The 17,106-nt window shown below is 41.6% G+C and overlaps 2 protein-coding genes and 1 long non-coding RNA gene across 6 annotated transcripts in view; 1 reads left to right on the top strand and 2 right to left on the bottom strand.

The window, feature by feature from the left end:
* Nucleotides 1–2,072, bottom strand: part of LOC148354446 (uncharacterized) — a 30,327-nt gene extending 28,255 nt beyond the window's left edge. For all 3 annotated transcript variants that reach the window (XR_015852500.1, XR_015852499.1, XR_015852501.1), the window contains exons 1-2: nucleotides 1,930–2,072; nucleotides 1,697–1,784 (exon numbers count right to left, since the gene is read on the bottom strand). This is a non-coding gene — a long non-coding RNA (uncharacterized LOC148354446). The remainder of the gene's footprint in view (nucleotides 1–1,696; nucleotides 1,785–1,929) is intronic.
* Nucleotides 2,073–4,328: 2,256 nt separating this feature from the next.
* Nucleotides 4,329–11,756, top strand: calm2a (calmodulin 2a (phosphorylase kinase, delta)). Its single transcript, XM_088351393.1, has 6 exons — nucleotides 4,329–4,472; nucleotides 5,094–5,124; nucleotides 6,829–6,972; nucleotides 7,055–7,161; nucleotides 10,898–11,033; nucleotides 11,106–11,756. Exons 1-6 carry the CDS (start codon nucleotides 4,470–4,472, stop codon nucleotides 11,132–11,134), a joined length of 450 nt encoding a protein of 149 aa, XP_088207519.1. The 5' UTR covers nucleotides 4,329–4,469; the 3' UTR covers nucleotides 11,135–11,756.
* ttc7a (tetratricopeptide repeat domain 7A) overlaps nucleotides 7,523–17,106 on the bottom strand; it is a 127,412-nt gene continuing 117,828 nt past the window's right edge. The window contains exons 22-23 of one of the 2 annotated variants that reach the window (XR_015852473.1): nucleotides 12,188–12,294; nucleotides 7,523–7,741 (exon numbers count right to left, since the gene is read on the bottom strand). The gene's annotated coding sequence lies outside the window, so the exon portion shown is untranslated. Of the gene's footprint in view, nucleotides 7,822–12,187; nucleotides 12,295–17,106 lie in introns of both variants that reach the window. The other variant, XM_088351392.1, reaches the window with a different exon arrangement.

Here is a 17,106-nt window from a genome sequence, read left to right on the forward strand (position 1 = left end):
GAAAGCTCTTCGCTCTATTGGAGGGAAACAAAGCGTACGGTTGTTTTTTGTTCGTTTTCTACGGAGCTGATGGACATCATAGGTTGTTGGCGATTGAACTTTGAACCTTCTTTGAAGGAAATGAAAGCTGCTGCTTCATTATAACACGCTGGGTTGGGTTATGATAGATAAGGACCCCTTTATGTGTGCAAGTTACATATTCACAGAGATGATTAAAAAAGGGAGCAGGCATGAAAGGGGAGTAAGTTTGTGCTGAAAACTCTCTCCGCTCGAATGTGACACATATTTTATTATCCGCCGTGTCATGAAAGAAAAAAAATCTTCCTTTACTCGGGACATTAAAATTGGTTATCGGTTTTATGGAGCGGCAAGTCGTACCGGTCGGGCTGCAGTAATGGATTTCCGTATTAACCTCTAACCTTCAATCACCTTTGTCCGTCATTTGGGACTCTCTCGGAGAAAAACGGGTCATTGAAAGGAACAGCTGATTGGATGTACCGGTGAAAGGTGGTAATAGATCACGTATGTCAAGTCTAGGCCCGTGGGCCAGGTGCGGCACCTGAGAAGGTTTTTCCGGGCCGTCATTATTACCCATGTGATGCAACGGTGCCTGCTCCTTTGGCGCCAACGGCCTTTGATTGGCTCCCTGTCCCTATTTATACCCACTCCTATCTGTCCCCTTTAGTCAGTCCGTTTGCGAACCTTAGTTTACACTTGGCATGCTCTTTTCGACCCTGACTCCCACCTGTTTCTGCTCCCGTCTGTTCCCCGGCTTCGACCCATTTTTTTTATTTATTTTTTTTGTATCATTTTAGTAAAAAATGCTCCACAGTAAGATAATTTTCGCTTACTTTATGTATCATACCTTTTCCCCCTTTTCTTTTTTCCCCTTTTTTCTGGCTTTTGTTTCAAGTCAAGTCAAATTTATTTATATAGCCCTTAATCACAAAAATGTCTCAAAGGACTGCACAGGATTACAGTTACAAAATTACACAATTACCTGATCTTGAACCAGTTTCCTCTATATATTTTCTTTTTTTTTTGCTTTGTTGAATTTTTTGTTTTTGTTATCTCTTTTTTGTTTTTCTGTCTTTTTTCTGTTTTCCTTTTCATTCATTCATATTTTCTTTCTTTATCCCATTTTTATTTATTTCATTACCCTTTTTCATCTTTGTTTTCTTTCCTATTTCATTTCCCTTCCCCCCTTGTTTCTTTCTTTGTGAAAGACTAGGCAACAAAAATAATTTTGTGTTTTGGACAGTTTGAGTCTCCATATTCTTCCTTGTGCTTGTTAGCACTCGTTTTCAGTTGAACAACGCCATACAGAGCCTTTTTGTGGTTAAATTTCACACACTGTACCTTAAAACGTTCATGCCATGGGCCACCTTTAAGCGTTTAACTGTTGCCATAGATTTAAGAGCACTCCACCAACAGAACCGATTCCCCAGACAGACTTTTTACCCTGAGGTTTTTGAGTTTTTCCTTGCCCTCATGTAGGGTTTAGATCAGGGGATGATGTCATAATAGTCTGTGGTTTGCAATAATCTGTTGACTTGACACCTTTTCTGGATTCCATACTTTTTAATGATGAAATAAAACTCCATGAAAGCATGACCAATGTACTGGAGATAAGACACAAGTTGGCTAATAAAAAGATAATGGATCTTGGCTTACTGCGGGGTTGCATTGGCCTTACCACAGATGGAAGTGGGAACCACGGTGCACCCTCTCGGAAGAGATGCAGGAGATAAATGGAGGAAGCAACTTGTTCATCTGGCCTCTGGCTGCAGGATGACAGGAGTACAAATAGTCGGAAATTGTGCTTTTAAATTCTCTCCTAGCATAAATGACATCTAAAATTGTGTATGGTAAAACAAAAAAGTCCCTCCATGACAGTTACATGCATGTCAGAATTAATGAATAATTTACCCTGATAATAACATGACAGCGAGATATTATGAGCATATACTAGTAGAAAGGGGGAAAATAGATTAAGAATGAGATTTAGGCGCATAATTGTTTAGGAGTTTCCTTTGGATAACGCCCATGTGTGTTGAGTGCTCACATTAGCTAGCACGCCGTGGGTTTGGCGTTAGCACGCAGGATGGCGATGGCTTAGTGGTGGGTTGTTCGCGAACGAAACGGATTTGTGAGCTGGCTCTTGATCTGGAACAAGAGCCGACTTCCTTCAGTACATTCTCTCTCTCTCTCTCTCTTTCTCTCTCTCGCACACACACACTCACTCTCTTTCTCGTTTTCTCTCACTCTTTCTTTTTCTATGTCTTTCTATCTCGTGCCCCCAGTTTCTCTCTGTCATATTCTCCCTATCTTTCTCTCTCACTCTATTTCTCTCTCTCTTTCTCTCTCCCTTTCTCTCTCCTTCTCTCTGTCTCTCTCTCTCTCTCTCTCACACCCTCTCTCTTTCTCGTTTTCTCTACCTCTTTCTTTTTCTATGTCTTTCTATCTCGTGCCCTCACTTTCTCTCTGTCATATTCTCCCTATCTTTCTCTCTCACTGTATTTCTTTTTTTCTCCCTCTCTCTCCCTCCTTCTCTCTGTGTCTCTCTCTCTCTCTCTCGTTTGCTCTCCCTCTTTCTTTTTCTGTCTTTGTATCCTATGCCATCACTTTCTCTCTGTCTTATTATCCCTATCTTTCTCTTTTACTCTCTTTCTTTCTCACTTTTGCTCTTTCTCTCTATATATAGACCTTGCTATCTCTCTCATTCTGTCTCTTATAGTCTTATTATTTCTTTCTCTCTGTCTCACTCTCTCTTTCTTTTATTCTTTTTCTCCAACACACTCTTTCTGAATCTTTCTCTCTCTCTTTTATTCTCCCTCTCTTTCTTGATCTTTCTCTATCTCTTGCCCTCTTTTTCTCTCCCTCTCTTTTCCTCTTAGTTTCTCTCTTGCGTGCTTTCTCAATCGTTCTCTTTTTCTCCCCCTCTTTTTCCTTCTCTGTATCTCTCTCTTTTGCTCTTTTTCCCTCCCTCTTTTCCTCTTTCTTTCTCTCTTGTACTCTCTTGTACTCTCTCTCAATCTTTCTTTCTCTCCCTCTCTTTCTTCCTCCTTCACTGTCTTACTCTCCCACCCAACTCTCAATCATTCTCTCTTTTTCTCTTCCTCTCTTTTTCCCTCTCAATATCTCTCTCTTGTGCTCTTTTCCCTTCCCTCTTTTTCCTCCTTTCTTATGCTCTCTCTCAATCTTTTTATCTCTTTCTCTCCCTCTCTTTCTTCCTCCTTCACTCTCTCTTTCTCTCCCAGCCCACTCTCAATCCTTCTCTCTATTTCTCCCCCAAGCTTTCTCCTACTCTTTCTCTCCCTCTCTTCTCTTATTGTCTTTCGCTCTCTCCCTCTTTCTCTATCTGTCTCCCTCTCGTTTTCTCTCTCCCCCAATCTGCCTCGCTATCTATCCTGCTATCTGTTTCGGTCTTGCTTTCTGCCTCTTTCTCTCATCTTCTCTACTGCCCTTTGTCTCTCTATCTCTCTTTTACCCCCTCTCTCTCATGCATGCTCCCTTTACTTTCTCTCCCTTTCTTTATCTCTCTCTTTTTCTTTCTCTTCCTTTCTTCCTGAGTATCTCTATCTTGTTCTCTCTTTTCTTCTCTTTATCTTACTCTCATCCTTCCTCTCACTCTTTTCCTCTCTCACTAACTCACTCACTCACTCACTCATTCACTTACTCTTTTCCTCTCTGACTCTCACTCTGCCACTCTTTCTCCTGAAGGCGCTCATGACTCGTCAATACAATATAATGGCTGTCATTTCTGTGTTTTTTGCGTATTAAAAGCGATTTAAAAGTTTAAATTAGGAAACAGTTCATTGAATATTGAACATTTTTCCAAATCAATGATTTTTTTTTGCATAACTTGATATCAAAACCGTATAACATTAAAATTAAAAACTCCAAAAATCTAAAAGAGCCAAAAACCCGACTCTTTTCAGTGAGCCGAGCCGAAAGAGCCGCTCCTCTAAAAAGAGCCGGAATTCCCATCTCTACTGGCTAAGATGCAGCGAAACGCAGAAAATGGGGAGTGACGCATTGCAGGTACAAACAAACCAATCACGGGACGCCATTTCTTGCAGCTAGGGCGTGTGCCTCATCACAGCGAAGGAGTCGATACCATTGCGCTGTAAAATAGACCGCCCACAATTACGGTATATAATCTATTTGGTTTCGGTCTGAACCCTTTAAAAAGGCACAACCGTCAATAAAACACTATTCTGCGTGTTTTTTTGTCCGTATCGCCGAACAATAATTCAAATGAGTGTCATTTTAGTCCTCGGAAAAGATGGCAGTAAGCGCAGGGATACTGCAAAAGGGGCGGGGTTTGAGAAAACCGTTATAGGCAAGCCCAGTTGCAGTCGGCTACGGTGCGTTCATCATTCAGGCTGGCAGTGTGGCGAGGTTACGTGCTAGCATAGGCGTGCAAAGGATTTTTGGTCGGAAACGAGCAGCTCATCTACGTTAAAATGGTAAGGAAGGACTAAACCATTTTAGTGTCGTTTTATTAATAAAATGCTTCATTTGATGGCTTGAGAGACTATCATCTCGAGACCATTTCTCTTTTTACGACGGTCCCTTAATGCCGCAGCGCTCATAAATACACTTCGATTTCCCCGGTGCGAATTATGTTTAATTTATTGTTAATTTTAGCGATCGCTCGTACTGAATGTGTGATTTGAAATAAGAGTAATAATAACCAATATGTTTTTAAACTCCGCGTCAATAATCGAATGTACAGTTTGAACGATCATGTCAATGTATCTCGTTAAACCGCATCTGCATGAGTTGCTATGACTTAAAAGCACGTGACGCGTTTTAGTCAAATTCCGCACCGTTTTTCGTTCCCTCGGCGTTAAAAGTCATCCGGGCTGCAATTCAGTTGCCGCCAAAATGGCAAGAAAACCGTTATGCAGTCGCTGTCTGCGTATGCGCACGCGCTCACGTGCACAATGTTCTCGTTCTCGCGCCTATTGAAATGGATGGCGGTGCATGCTTGCCCATGCAAACTACTCTTTGTGATATCTCCTTGAATAAAGTACTTGTCATGCCGATTTTCCTCATATTTGAATTATTGTATTTTCCTCTTCCAGGCTGATCAGCTTACAGAAGAGCAGATTGCTGGTAAGCCTTTGCCTGTTTTCCTCCTGAGCTGCTTTCCTCACATTCTCTAATATCGGCCCTATGCATTATTGATTCATGCATTGGTTGGAGAGGATTTCCGAACTTTAAGGCCGACCTGCTTGTTTTCCGAAAGGAAGTGAATGCAGGGTTTCCCGCCCCTCCTTTACGGAATACATTATCTCCTAATAAAATGTGGCAGGGCTCTGTGTGCAGTGAGCATGATGTCCTTTGCTCAGGGTGTGTCCTGCATAGATAACAAATAGAAGGATTCTTTGCCGGCAATTGTGCTTTATTGTAGTAAATTCCTACCTGTCCATTTATAGACTTTTATGATGATATCAAATTGTGTGCGCCGTTTGACAATTTTTGCACCGGGAAAAAAAATAATCTGTATTTTTCTTAGACCAAGCTGGTTTTGCCCATATCTTCGGTAATCCGCTACAACTCATAAGTGAAAAACTAAGACAGATGCTGAAAGAATTGCCTGTCTTGCTGTGAGTAAATAGGTGCCTGCAGTCTTTGTTCAGTTCATTAGCGCTTAATAAGGGGAATTGCAATTATTAGTAAGGGAACAATCATCCGAAGTTGACATGTATGCATTAATATTGTAATTTAAAGCTTTGTTTTCTGGTGATTTTGTGAATAGTTGTGATTTGGAGACCATTTTTAGATTTTTGTGTCTGACTGCTTGCAGCTAAACTTTGTTACCATGGGAACAGTGGCCTGGAGCTTCCTCACCTTTTCTAGTTGGATTAAATCGGCTGTCGGCAACCCGAGATGTCGAAAGATCCTACGTCTTATTATTTTTTTACTGGCATAGTAAGAAAGCCACATATGAACAGTATCATTTAAAAAATAAATACATTTTAATGTTTTACCTTTATATACCCTTAAAGCTAAAATTCTTCAGCGCATTCGATTTCACTGTTTGCTTTTGATGATTTGATTAAGTCTATGAAATGATAATGCCAGAGCCTGTGTCCCATATCAATATAAATCTACCAGTTACTTAAGAGTTATAAGGCTCATTTTGACCAACAATTTAGTCTTGAATATTGGTTTCAAAACAAGGTGCAAGCAAAGCTCTTTAGTAAAATGTTCACAAAATACTGCAAACAATAAGGACATTGTCGTATTTACTTTTGGCGTTCACTGCACTGTGCCAGTGCTTATATCGCGTCCTTGTACTGAAGATGAAAAGGTTTTGCATGAAACAAAAAGGGGAATCATGCATGCACGTTAGCCATTTAATGTTTCATATTTGTTCAAACGATGAGAGTTGTTTTGTCACGTTTCTTTACCGAAAACCATGACAAAAAATGTAAACATTTATTAACCTCCGCCATCATTTTCCATTATCAAACTAAAACAATGTTCCCAAGGCGTGATGTAAAAGAGCCACACGCGCTCCTAGAGCTGCAGTTTGCTAACCCCCTAACTAAATGATTCATGTATTTTCGGGATAACAAACAGTCCTTTTGCATTGTTTATACTGCAAATAGTTGGTTTGGTCGTTGCGTACCAAAACACGGGTCTACTTGTCGATATGTCATCGTTCCTCATGACGATGTGAGAAGATATCTCCAGCCTGCTTCTTAGACTTGTTTTGCTGTCGCTTTCTTTGTTGAATATGACAGCATTGCCTCCGGAGTGTCATAACAGAGTTTGTATTCCAGACTCCTAAGTCCTCTGTTCTGCTGTCAGAATTCAAGGAGGCCTTTTCACTATTCGACAAGGACGGCGATGGCACCATCACCACCAAAGAGCTGGGCACGGTGATGCGCTCGCTCGGGCAAAACCCCACAGAAGCGGAATTGCAGGACATGATCAATGAGGTGGATGCTGACGGTGAGAGAGAGAGAGAGGGAGAAGCCGGGGAATCCCCATACCATCCCCCCCTGCCCAGTTGTAACCCCGCTTTGTTTTTCAGGAAATGGAACGATAGATTTCCCAGAGTTTCTCACAATGATGGCCAGAAAAATGAAGGATACCGACAGCGAGGAGGAGATCAGGGAAGCCTTCCGTGTTTTCGACAAGGTATACGATTGATGCGGGGACCTCTGATTGAATACAGCAGCGTTTTAGTGTTCCCCCCCTCCTTTAACTCCTCCCACCTCACCCCCTTCTTATGTGGCGCTCACATTTTGGCTGGCCGCCAAGGTGAAATCGTTCCGCCAGTCTCTTAAACTCTTACTATTAAAAACGTATAATCGTATTTTTATATAAATACTGTTAGGGAAAAAACTATATTACAAATGTAGCGTTGACCAAATTGTTCGAATTAGTTATATGACTCCATTAACCAAACATAAACTTTATTCTCCTAACAATGCATGCTCTTTTCTTAATTTTTGGAAAAAATATTGACAAGAGACAGGCATTTTCACACGAGGGCAGATTTATTTTCTTAAAGTATTTAGCAAAGTGAATTCCATCGAATTATTGTCGAATTATTAGTCTAATTAGTCTTCGTCGAGCCTCTCATCTCTCTTTCCATCCAACTTTTTGACACGTCGGGGCATCGGCCACCCCCCCATGGGGCGTGCTGACTCCTCCCATGGGCATGCCGCCGCCTCGCCGAAGGGCGTCGCTGATGTTTTGTTCTTGTGCGTCTGGCCTTCTCCCGTCAGCAATCACAGGAATTCTGTTATCAAAAGACGTCTGATGCATTCCAGACAGCCTAACCTTCTAATGTACCTTGAAGAAAAACAGTCAGTGAATCTCTACTGCATCAAACTGAGTACATGTAGTTAATTTTATAATATCTGTTATAGTCAAATGTATAAAATCTTTCAACACACACAAAATTAATCAAATTTAAGATTTCTCATAACAAGACTGATGGCAAAGATGTCTGCCCCGCCTGCACTGTGATATGACAGCTGGGTAGAATGTGAGATTCACAATCACCGGGTTATTCCCAAACTTTTCAAGGCTTGCCTAGTGTTAACAAAGGTTCGCAGACGGACTTACAAAAGGGGACAGATAGGACTGGGTAAAAAATTTTCAACTCTCAATCGATCAGAAACAAAGGTTTAGCAAGGAGTGTTCCGTGCAGTAAAACTGCCCAGTGTCCCTCAATGCTGGTGTGTTCCGCTGCCATTGAGAGGAATTGGAAAATTAGCTCAGAACGGGAAAACGCTTTGGTGGACACAGGCTCTAACTGTAGCTTGTTAGTTGCTCATCGCAGTAACCTCCTGGAGACCATGGAAGAAGAACCGGCATCCTGTTTTAGCAGGACTTGTCACGAACCAGGAACGGAGACAGTTCCCAATTGCGTTCCTTTTACTCAGTTTTATTTAGAAGGAGAAAAGGACTTGCACCCACGATCCAGGGATCGTCAGTCACGGGTAGCAGATCGCTGGAAACGCGGAAGTGGCACTTCCGTGTCGAGAGTGAGGAAAAACAGGTCGATGGCCGGGACAGAGGAGCAAAAACATAAACGGGTCCAGAATAAAAGCTTGGCAACAGGAATCTGACCGAACAACAGGGCAGGATAGAGTCTGGAGTCACAAAAGTTTGCCTAGCGTGTAGCATAGGTTCACGGACGATCCGACAAATGTTGACAGGAAAGCGGGGGTTTAAGAAAGAGGAAGCAGCCAATCGGCGTCCGCGGCTGTTTGCGCCAACGGAGCAGACTCGGGTGCCCGGCATCAGTAATCATGACAGAACTGAGATATTGCTGTAATTTAATTAATCTCCTATATGAGTATTATGTTTAATCAAAACTCATATTGGTTATTTGGTCTGTTTTTTTGCTGGTACCTTAAAACTCTACTAATTATTTTTAGTCAAATTTAGATGATAGGCATATTTTTTTCATTCAACTAGTGTTTTTATGGTTCAATACCCTACTGCTGCACACATTGATCATAGATCCATATGGTTGATTTTTGCACTGGAAATTGACCACATTGGTGCATTTGAATTCAAATTGTACACAATTTTCTTCTAGGGGAGCTTGTCCCTGGAACCTTTTAGACCAGACCTGGGCACTTTGGTCCTCGGGAGCCGCATGGACTGCATTGTTTTGGAGGTTTTTCTTCTCCAACTTAGATCAGAAGAAGAACCGGGATCCTGTTATAGCAGTACTCGTATATAATACTGTAATTTAATTAATTACCTATGAGTATTACGTTTAATCAAAACTCTTATTTGTTAGTTGGTCTGGTTTTTTTTTGTTTTTTGTTGGTACCTTTAAAACGGTACTATTTAATTTTTAGTCAAATTAAATGACGTGAATATCAGTGTTCCCTCTAAGCTGCTCGCACATTCTCAGCGCACAAGAAAATCTAGCCAGCGCACAAAAATGAGGGCTCAAAATTACTTATTAAGAAGCGACTTAAGTCAAAGTTACAGTGCATGAAGGTCAAAATACACGGGTTCCCCTGACGTTGTGTCCTAAACGCGGTATTTTGACGTCGAGTCGAAGTAGAACGAAGTTGAGTAAAGTCAGTAGAGTTTGTTGAGAACCGGCTTCTTCGGCTCAGATCACTAAAAGGAACCGGCTCTTTCGGGTCCTAAACGGCTCTTCAGGTTGTTTTTGCTTCTTTAATCCCAACATGACCAAATATTATGTAAAATCATGCACAAAATGACTTCGAGGAATGGGGGAATAGAACAAAAAGGAAAAAAATACCAAAATGAAAAAGTAGTGAGAAAAGCTGAGAAAGAAAAGGAAGAGAAAACAAGAAGGAAAAATTTAGAAAAAAGCCAGAAAAAAAAGAAAGAAATGTAGGGAAAAAAGTAAATAGAGAACAAAAAGAAAAAAGTAACAGCTCGGAAAAAATAAACACAATGAGATTTTTTCAAAGGAATTTAAAAAAAAAACTAGAAAAAAAAACACAGAAAAAAGAATAAAAAGTTTGTGTTGCATTCAAATAATTTCCAATGATATCAAGTGAATCTTGTTGCCAACATTGTACTTCCACTCAAAAATGTGATTAAGTACAGTTCTGTATCTTGCAACCGACTAAATAAGCCCCCCAAAATGTTAATATGCGACAAAATATACCAGGAAATAAAAAGAAATGGATATCTTGTGAAAGAATTGTAAGAACAAACGAAGTTTGTAGGCCGTACAACCTTTGCAATCGTACATGAGTCCATTCATTCAAAAGAGAAAAAGAATTTTGCGTTGCCGGAAACTTATCAAAACGTTTCTTGATGTCAAGTTTTGGACATGTTTGATCATTAATTATCTTGCCACACTTTGGATTATGGTTGCTCACTGTTGTTTCAAGCGTTGCTCACCAACTTTGCGTGAACGCTCAGACCCGTAAGGAAAATGACAGGGAACGTTGGTGATAATACAAATGATCAGCTGGTTAGCAAGCTGGCAGGAGGTTGTTTAATATCCTGGTGATTGATATCGCCTGTATTGGAGTAGAGAAACCACAATAATCAATGAGCACATGCGGCCCTCAAGGAGCAGAGTACCAAGGTCTACCTTAGACTCTCTACGCACCGGATTCTCACAAAATTCTGACTGAGCAATTGGGGGAAAAAAACACTGGACTTTGTGTACAGTAAGATCAAACATCTAGGTTGGATCCGCCCATCTCTGTCTGTCCCTCACCCCCTCATACAGCCCCCCTCCGGAGGAACATAAAGCCTATACAACAAAGACTGTTAAAACATTTTCTTTGTTCCTTTATCTCTGTTTTCCTTACCCTCACTGTAATATGTGGACCTGGAGTGCCAGGTCCAATTTCGTTAAAGGTATATTCTATTCTAAAATTCCACGGCAAACATTGCATTTCTCGCTGTTCAGGACGGGAACGGCTACATCAGCGCTGCCGAGCTGCGTCACGTGATGACCAACCTCGGGGAGAAGTTAACCGACGAAGAAGTAGACGAGATGATCAGAGAAGCCGATATCGACGGGGACGGGCAGGTTAACTATGAAGGTGGGTACCCGTGACCAGTCTGCAAATTATTCACCAGAACTGAAATTAATTCCCGATTTTTCTCTCCTACAGAGTTCGTACAAATGATGACGGCGAAGTGAGGGCCTTGTACAGATTTCGTATCAATTTGCCTTTTTTTCTTTGTGTAATTTATCTGTAAAATCTTTTTAACCCCCCTGCCCCCTAATGCTGTCCAAAGGAACTGCATGTAAACTGCATAGGCTCTTGTCCCCCCATCCTCCCCCCGTTTTTTTTTTTCCTTTTGCTGTCATGGTGTATGAGTGACGAACGGTCATCCAACCAGATGCCTGCGGGGGGGGCCCCCAGGAGCCGGAGCGACTCCTCTGTATTGTACTCGGGGCCTTTTTCCGGCGAAGGCCACATTGGAAACCTTGTCAACCGGTGGTCACTTGGCAACGCCGTTGGCATGGAAACAATGTAGAGGAGTTGAAACTCTGCATGGACTATGGACAAAGTATATATGGGATATCTCTCAGCATTGCACTACTGCAAAAAAAAAAAAAAAAAAAGACGGGTGTATCTCCCAGGTACTCGTACAAACTTTTTTGTATCTGCTGTTCTATATACCAGAAAATGACTAATCTTACCATGCTTTTTAATGTTTTACTCACTATTTGTTTAAGTGGCCTCCGGCCATGCCTCAAATAATTCATTCCAAGTTGTATATTTTTGTTTTCCAATAAAATGTACAATCTACCCGAATTTGAAAACTGGTCTTGTTTTCTCGGATGGAATCGTTTGTATTGAGGGCTGCAGGCGGCGTGTTTTAAAGGTGAATCGGTTGCGTATACATTAGAATCTACATTGAAACCGGTTCACTACAAAATTTGCCTACTTGACGGCTGATTAGTCGAGTGCTGTTACTGACCCGTATCCTCTGTTGTGTATTTCTGTTGGCATGGTACCACGTCAGAGCTCGTACTGTGTTTTGACAGCACAATATACTGGGGGTCATTTCAGAAAGTCTCAAGTTTTGGAGTTGAGTGAGACGGAGTACATAAACTTGCAGTTACGGAGGTTATTTTGACAAAATAAAAGCTATTGTGGACAAATACCTTCTATGGATGTTTTTTTTTCCTACTTTGAAGCGTGGTGCTCCACTGTCATTTTCTAGTAAATGTTCTCTAATGTACCTGATGTTTTGTCCTTGTGCGTCTGGCCTTCTCCCGTCAGCAATCACAGGAATTCCGTTCTCAAAAGACGTCTGATGCGTTCCAGACAGCCTAACCTTCTAATGTACCTTTGAAGAAAAAACGTCAGTGAATCTCTACTGTATCAAACTGAGTACATGTACTTATTTTGTAGTTAATTTTATAACCGTTATAGTCGAATGCATAAAATCTTTCAATACACACAAAATTAATCATTTCTCATAAGAATGATGGCAAAGATGTCCGCCCAGCCTGCACTGTGTTTCAACAGCTGGGTGAATATGAGATTCACAATCATCTGGTTATTCCCAGGTTTTTCAAGGCTTGCCTAGCGTTAACTAAGGTTTGCAGATGGACTGACAAAAGGGGACAGACGGGACTGGGTACAAATTTTTCAACTCTCAAAACTGCCCAGTGTCCCTCGATGCTGTTTTCCGCTGCCATTGAGAGCAATTGGAAAAATTATCTGAGAGCAGGAAAACGCTTTGGTGGACACAGGCTCTAACTGTAGCCTGTTAGTTGCTCATCGCAGTAACCTCCTGGAGACCATGGAAGAAGAACCGGCATCCTGTTTTAGCAGGACTTGTCATGAACCAGGAACGGAGACGGGACTCAATTGCGTTCGGAGGTTATTTCTAGGGTAGGGGTCAGCAATCTTTTTGGTGTGGAGTGACGCTTTCAAATTTTCTTGTAAATCAGTGTGCCACACCAAGATTAATGACTCTCACAACATTTTTTTTCATATCCAACAGAGCCATCATTTAACACCAGTCCCGATATACAACATGGATATACATTGAAATCGTATAACTGACCAATTTATCTTCCACTATTCTTGTTCATCAATAAACTAAAAACGGAATGTGAGCAACATGTGGAAAGGCCTGTAGACATCCATGACCTCAACCATTTTTCATCAACAATGAACTCCAATCAAAAAAACAAGTGATTCAGACAGCTACCATAACATTCATCAATTAAATCTTATTTCAGTAACTCAAAACTTGAAACACACACACCTTCAATATATCGGTTCTCGACCATAATCCGTTCCAGAACCCTGTTTGAAAACCGATTTGTTCGATCACCGAAATCGTTTTTCCCATTAAAAATAATGTAAATCATTCTAATCCGTTCCAAGACCCTGAATGTTGGAACGGATGGGAGGTGGCTGGAGTCATTTCTGACTCTTTTTGGGAGATTGATTCAGAGGAGGGGATTCCCAGCCCCCTCGCTCAACCCAACTGAGGTGTTGGGAGTCATTAGGTGACCAAACCCCCCAATTCCAACCCGTAATGCTAAGCGCTAAGCAGGGAAGCAACGGGTACCAATGTTTAAGTCTTAGGTATGACTCGGCCGAGGCTTGAACCTCAACCTCCCAGTCTCGGGGCGGGCGCCCTACCCCCAAGGCCTCCGAGCCGGTGTATACTAGGCAAGCCTTTTTCGACCCTGACTCCCACCTGTCCCGTTTTTGCTCCCGTCTGTCTCCGGCTACGACCTGTTTTGATCCCGACCACGTCTGGTCTCCCGTCCTGGCTTACGATTTATTTTTGTCCCCGACTATGTCTACTCTCCCGTTCTGGCTTACGACCCGTTTCTGACCCCGACCACGCTTTGCTCTCCCAGTCCCGACCAGTTTTCCGTCTCTGACACCGCCATCGCTCGCTACGGAAGATCCACTTCCGTGTTCGGATCACAGTCCGAATCCGAAGGCGACTTGCTTCCCACGTCCAGTGAACACTGGATCGTGGGCGCAGCCTTTCCTCTTTCTTTCAATAAAACTTGTGGTAAACATCACGCAATTGGTTCCTGTTTCCGTTCTGGTCCTGACACTTTATGCTAAAGGGCTATATAAACATACATGACTTGACTATATTTTTTCTGAGTTTGTTAGCGTGCGTTTATTCATACTCTACAGTAGAAATCCTTGTATGACTTTCAGGCTTATTTTCGATTCTTGGCTGACTCAAGTAGTCAGGAAACAAGATTATCTAACGTAAACTAGCACTAACTGGATCTAAGTTCTCCATTAGTAGAAATTCTCCACAATATCAATCTTGGATGGCCCCACTCATTTGCAGGGTGAAGGCGGGAGATTTTTGCCAATATTTCAAGGTGATTGGACGATTTGGCAACTTGTCCACGCCTACCAAATTTATTTTGACCAATTATAGACATCGATGGATAAAAAGGGCGTCATAGACATGCAATCAATATGGACTGGCGGATATCTCAAAGGAAAACAGGAAAATCCGTACAGTGGAACCTCGCTAGTTCGCGGTTCCACTTTTGCGGGTCTAAAAATTATACCTTACCTTCTCAATAAAAATATTTATTGACTTGACGCCATTGAGAGCGAGCTGAGGACACGGTGTGGACACTCTTATTGAGAAGGGGAGGGGGAGGCCCTGACACAATGCTTAGTCATGGTGAGTTACCGCTTCGCTCACCCCCTTTCTTTCAACTCCTCCCACCTCACCCCCTTCTTATGTGGCGCTCAGTTTATCATGGAGGAACTCGGCGACGTAAGTATATTCTCTTCTGTCACATTTCATCTCGAGTTTGACTTGTACTACCTAAACACGGCTAATTGCGTGTAGTTTCGTGTATTTGTTGTAAAAGCCGTTCGATGCCGCTCGCTAAAGTATGTTGTTATTGTCAGAAGCTAGCTCTTTCTCTTCCATTAAAATGAACACAGACCATTTTTTTTAACTGTTGTTTCCCAAAACGCTTCACAAATATCACATTTTCACTGTTTTTATTTTCAATATGTAACCGGTAGTGTTATCAAGCGAAATAAACTATGTGGTTGAGAGCGGTTAATACAATCATACTGAATGGTTCGTAGTGGTTTTGCCGCAGTCCTATTCCGTATATTATATAGTTTTTTTTTTTGTTATAACATGAATTTCACTCTCTCTCTCTCTCTACCTGTACTCTATATGCTGTACTGTATACAGGAGGGGTATAATGTATACCTGTATACGTCTTTTTTAAGCATTTTTGAAGGGGCGCCGCTACTTCGCTGATTTTCAGTTTTCGCGGGTGGTCTTGGTCCCCATTAACAGCGATAACCGAGGGATTACTGTTGCAAAATCCACAACTTTGTCCACAGATACATGTTTTTTCAATTGTTTTTTTAATTAATCGTTATTTTTTCTCAAACCCTTCCTGTTTTTCTGCCATTAAATGAAATTTCACGTTTTAATTGGATCTGTGGTGAATGGTGATTGGTTTACGGCAGGGGTGTCAAACTCATTTTAACTCGGGGGCCACACGATGGAACAAACGTTCTCTCGGGGGCCGGACAAGTAGATTAGAGAGAAAGAAATAAGAGAGGAAGAGAAAAAGAAAGAGGGTGGGACAAAGAAAGAGAGCGAGAGAGAGAGACATAAAGAGAGAACGTGAGAAACAAAACAGATACAAAGAGAAATAGTGAGAGAGGGGAAGAGAAAGAGGGAAAGATATTCAAAGAAAAATAGAAAGAGAGAAAAGAGAAGGAGAGAAAAAGAAAAGGGGAGAAAGAGAGGAGGGTAAAGCAAGATAGAAAGAGAGAATAAGAAAAAAGAGAGAGCGAGAGAAAAAGAAAAAAGAGAGCAAAAGAAGGTATAAAGACACAGTGAGAGAAAGAGACAAAGAGGAGAAAGAGAGAGAGAGAGAAAGAGACAAAGAGGAGAGAGAGAGAAAGAGAATGAGAGAAAAGAGAGAGAGAGAAAGCAAGAGACAGAAAGAGAGAACATGAGAAACATAACAGATACAAAGAGAAATAGTGAGAGAAGGGAAGAGAAAGATAGAAAGATATCCAAAGAAAAATAAAAAGAGAGAAAAGAGAAGGAGAGAAAAGAGAAGGAGAGAAAGAGAAAAGGGGAGAAAGAGGGGAGGGTAAAGCAAGATAGAAAGAGAGAAAAAGAAAAAAGAGAGAGCAAAATAAAGTATAAAGACACAGCGCGAGAAAGAGACAAAGAGGAGAGGGAGAGAGGGGGAGAAAGAGACAAAGAGGAGAGGGAGAGAGAGAGAGAGAGAGAGAAAGAGACAAAGAGGAGAGAGAGAGAGAGAGAAATAAATACAAGTACATCGTCTTTGTGAGAGGCACCTGGCTTTGGCAACATTAAGTGGACATATTTCGAACTTCAGCTTATTTTTCTCTTGCGCTTCCCTCCGCGTTGTCTCGCGGGCCGGATTCAATCCATTAGCGGGCCTGATCCGGCCCGCGGGCCGCCTGTTTGACACCTCTGGTTTACGGCAATGATTCTGAATTAGGGGTACATGCGCCCCTAGGGTACATTAAAGGGACACTGTATTATTTGCGCTTAAAAACAAGTGCTAAAAAAACCAAGGAAAAATACAAATTACTGCGACTCGAAATGACTAAGGAGAAGCTTTTTTTTTTTTGCTCAGATTTTTTGGAGGGTCCCTGTAGCAGCAAGATGGCAGGCAATTATGTCAGCGTCCTATGGGTGTTAATTCATAATAATTTCTTGACCTATAAGTATTTTTTTAAAATACACATTTATTGGATAGTTTGTGTATTTTTGCTTTTTTTTTTGAAAAAATTGTTGTTTTTTTGTTTACCACTAGGAGTCACTATATCACACACACAGTCTCTTTAAGGCACGGGTGTCAAACAGGCGGCCCGCGGGCCAGATCAGGCCCGCTAAGGGATTGAATCCGGCCCGCAAGACAACACTCAGAGAAGCGCAAGAGAAAAAAAAGCTGCAGGTTGAAATATGTCAACTTGATGTTGCCAAAGCCAGGTGCCTTGAACAAAGACACTGTACTTGTATTTATTTCTCTCTCTCTCTCTCTCTCTCTCTCTCTCTCTCTCTTTCTTCTCCACTCCTCTTCTCCCACTCAGTCTCTGTCTCTTTTTCTCTTCTTTTGTTGCTCTTTATCTCTTTCTC

The sequence above is a fragment of the Urocampus carinirostris genome, chromosome 13, assembly GCF_059441175.1.
Source record: "Urocampus carinirostris isolate Australia breed hairy pipefish chromosome 13, RoL_Ucar_1.0, whole genome shotgun sequence".
NCBI classification, from domain to species: Eukaryota; Metazoa; Chordata; class Actinopteri; order Syngnathiformes; family Syngnathidae; genus Urocampus; species Urocampus carinirostris.

Excerpts from the sequence above, each read along its gene's own strand:
- calm2a (XM_088351393.1), top strand. Across the intron at positions 5,125-6,828 it reads TACAGAAGAGCAGATTGCTG|AATTCAAGGAGGCCTTTTCA; the intron begins GTAAGCCTTTGC and ends TTCTGCTGTCAG. Across the intron at positions 6,973-7,054 it reads CAATGAGGTGGATGCTGACG|GAAATGGAACGATAGATTTC; the intron begins GTGAGAGAGAGA and ends TTTGTTTTTCAG.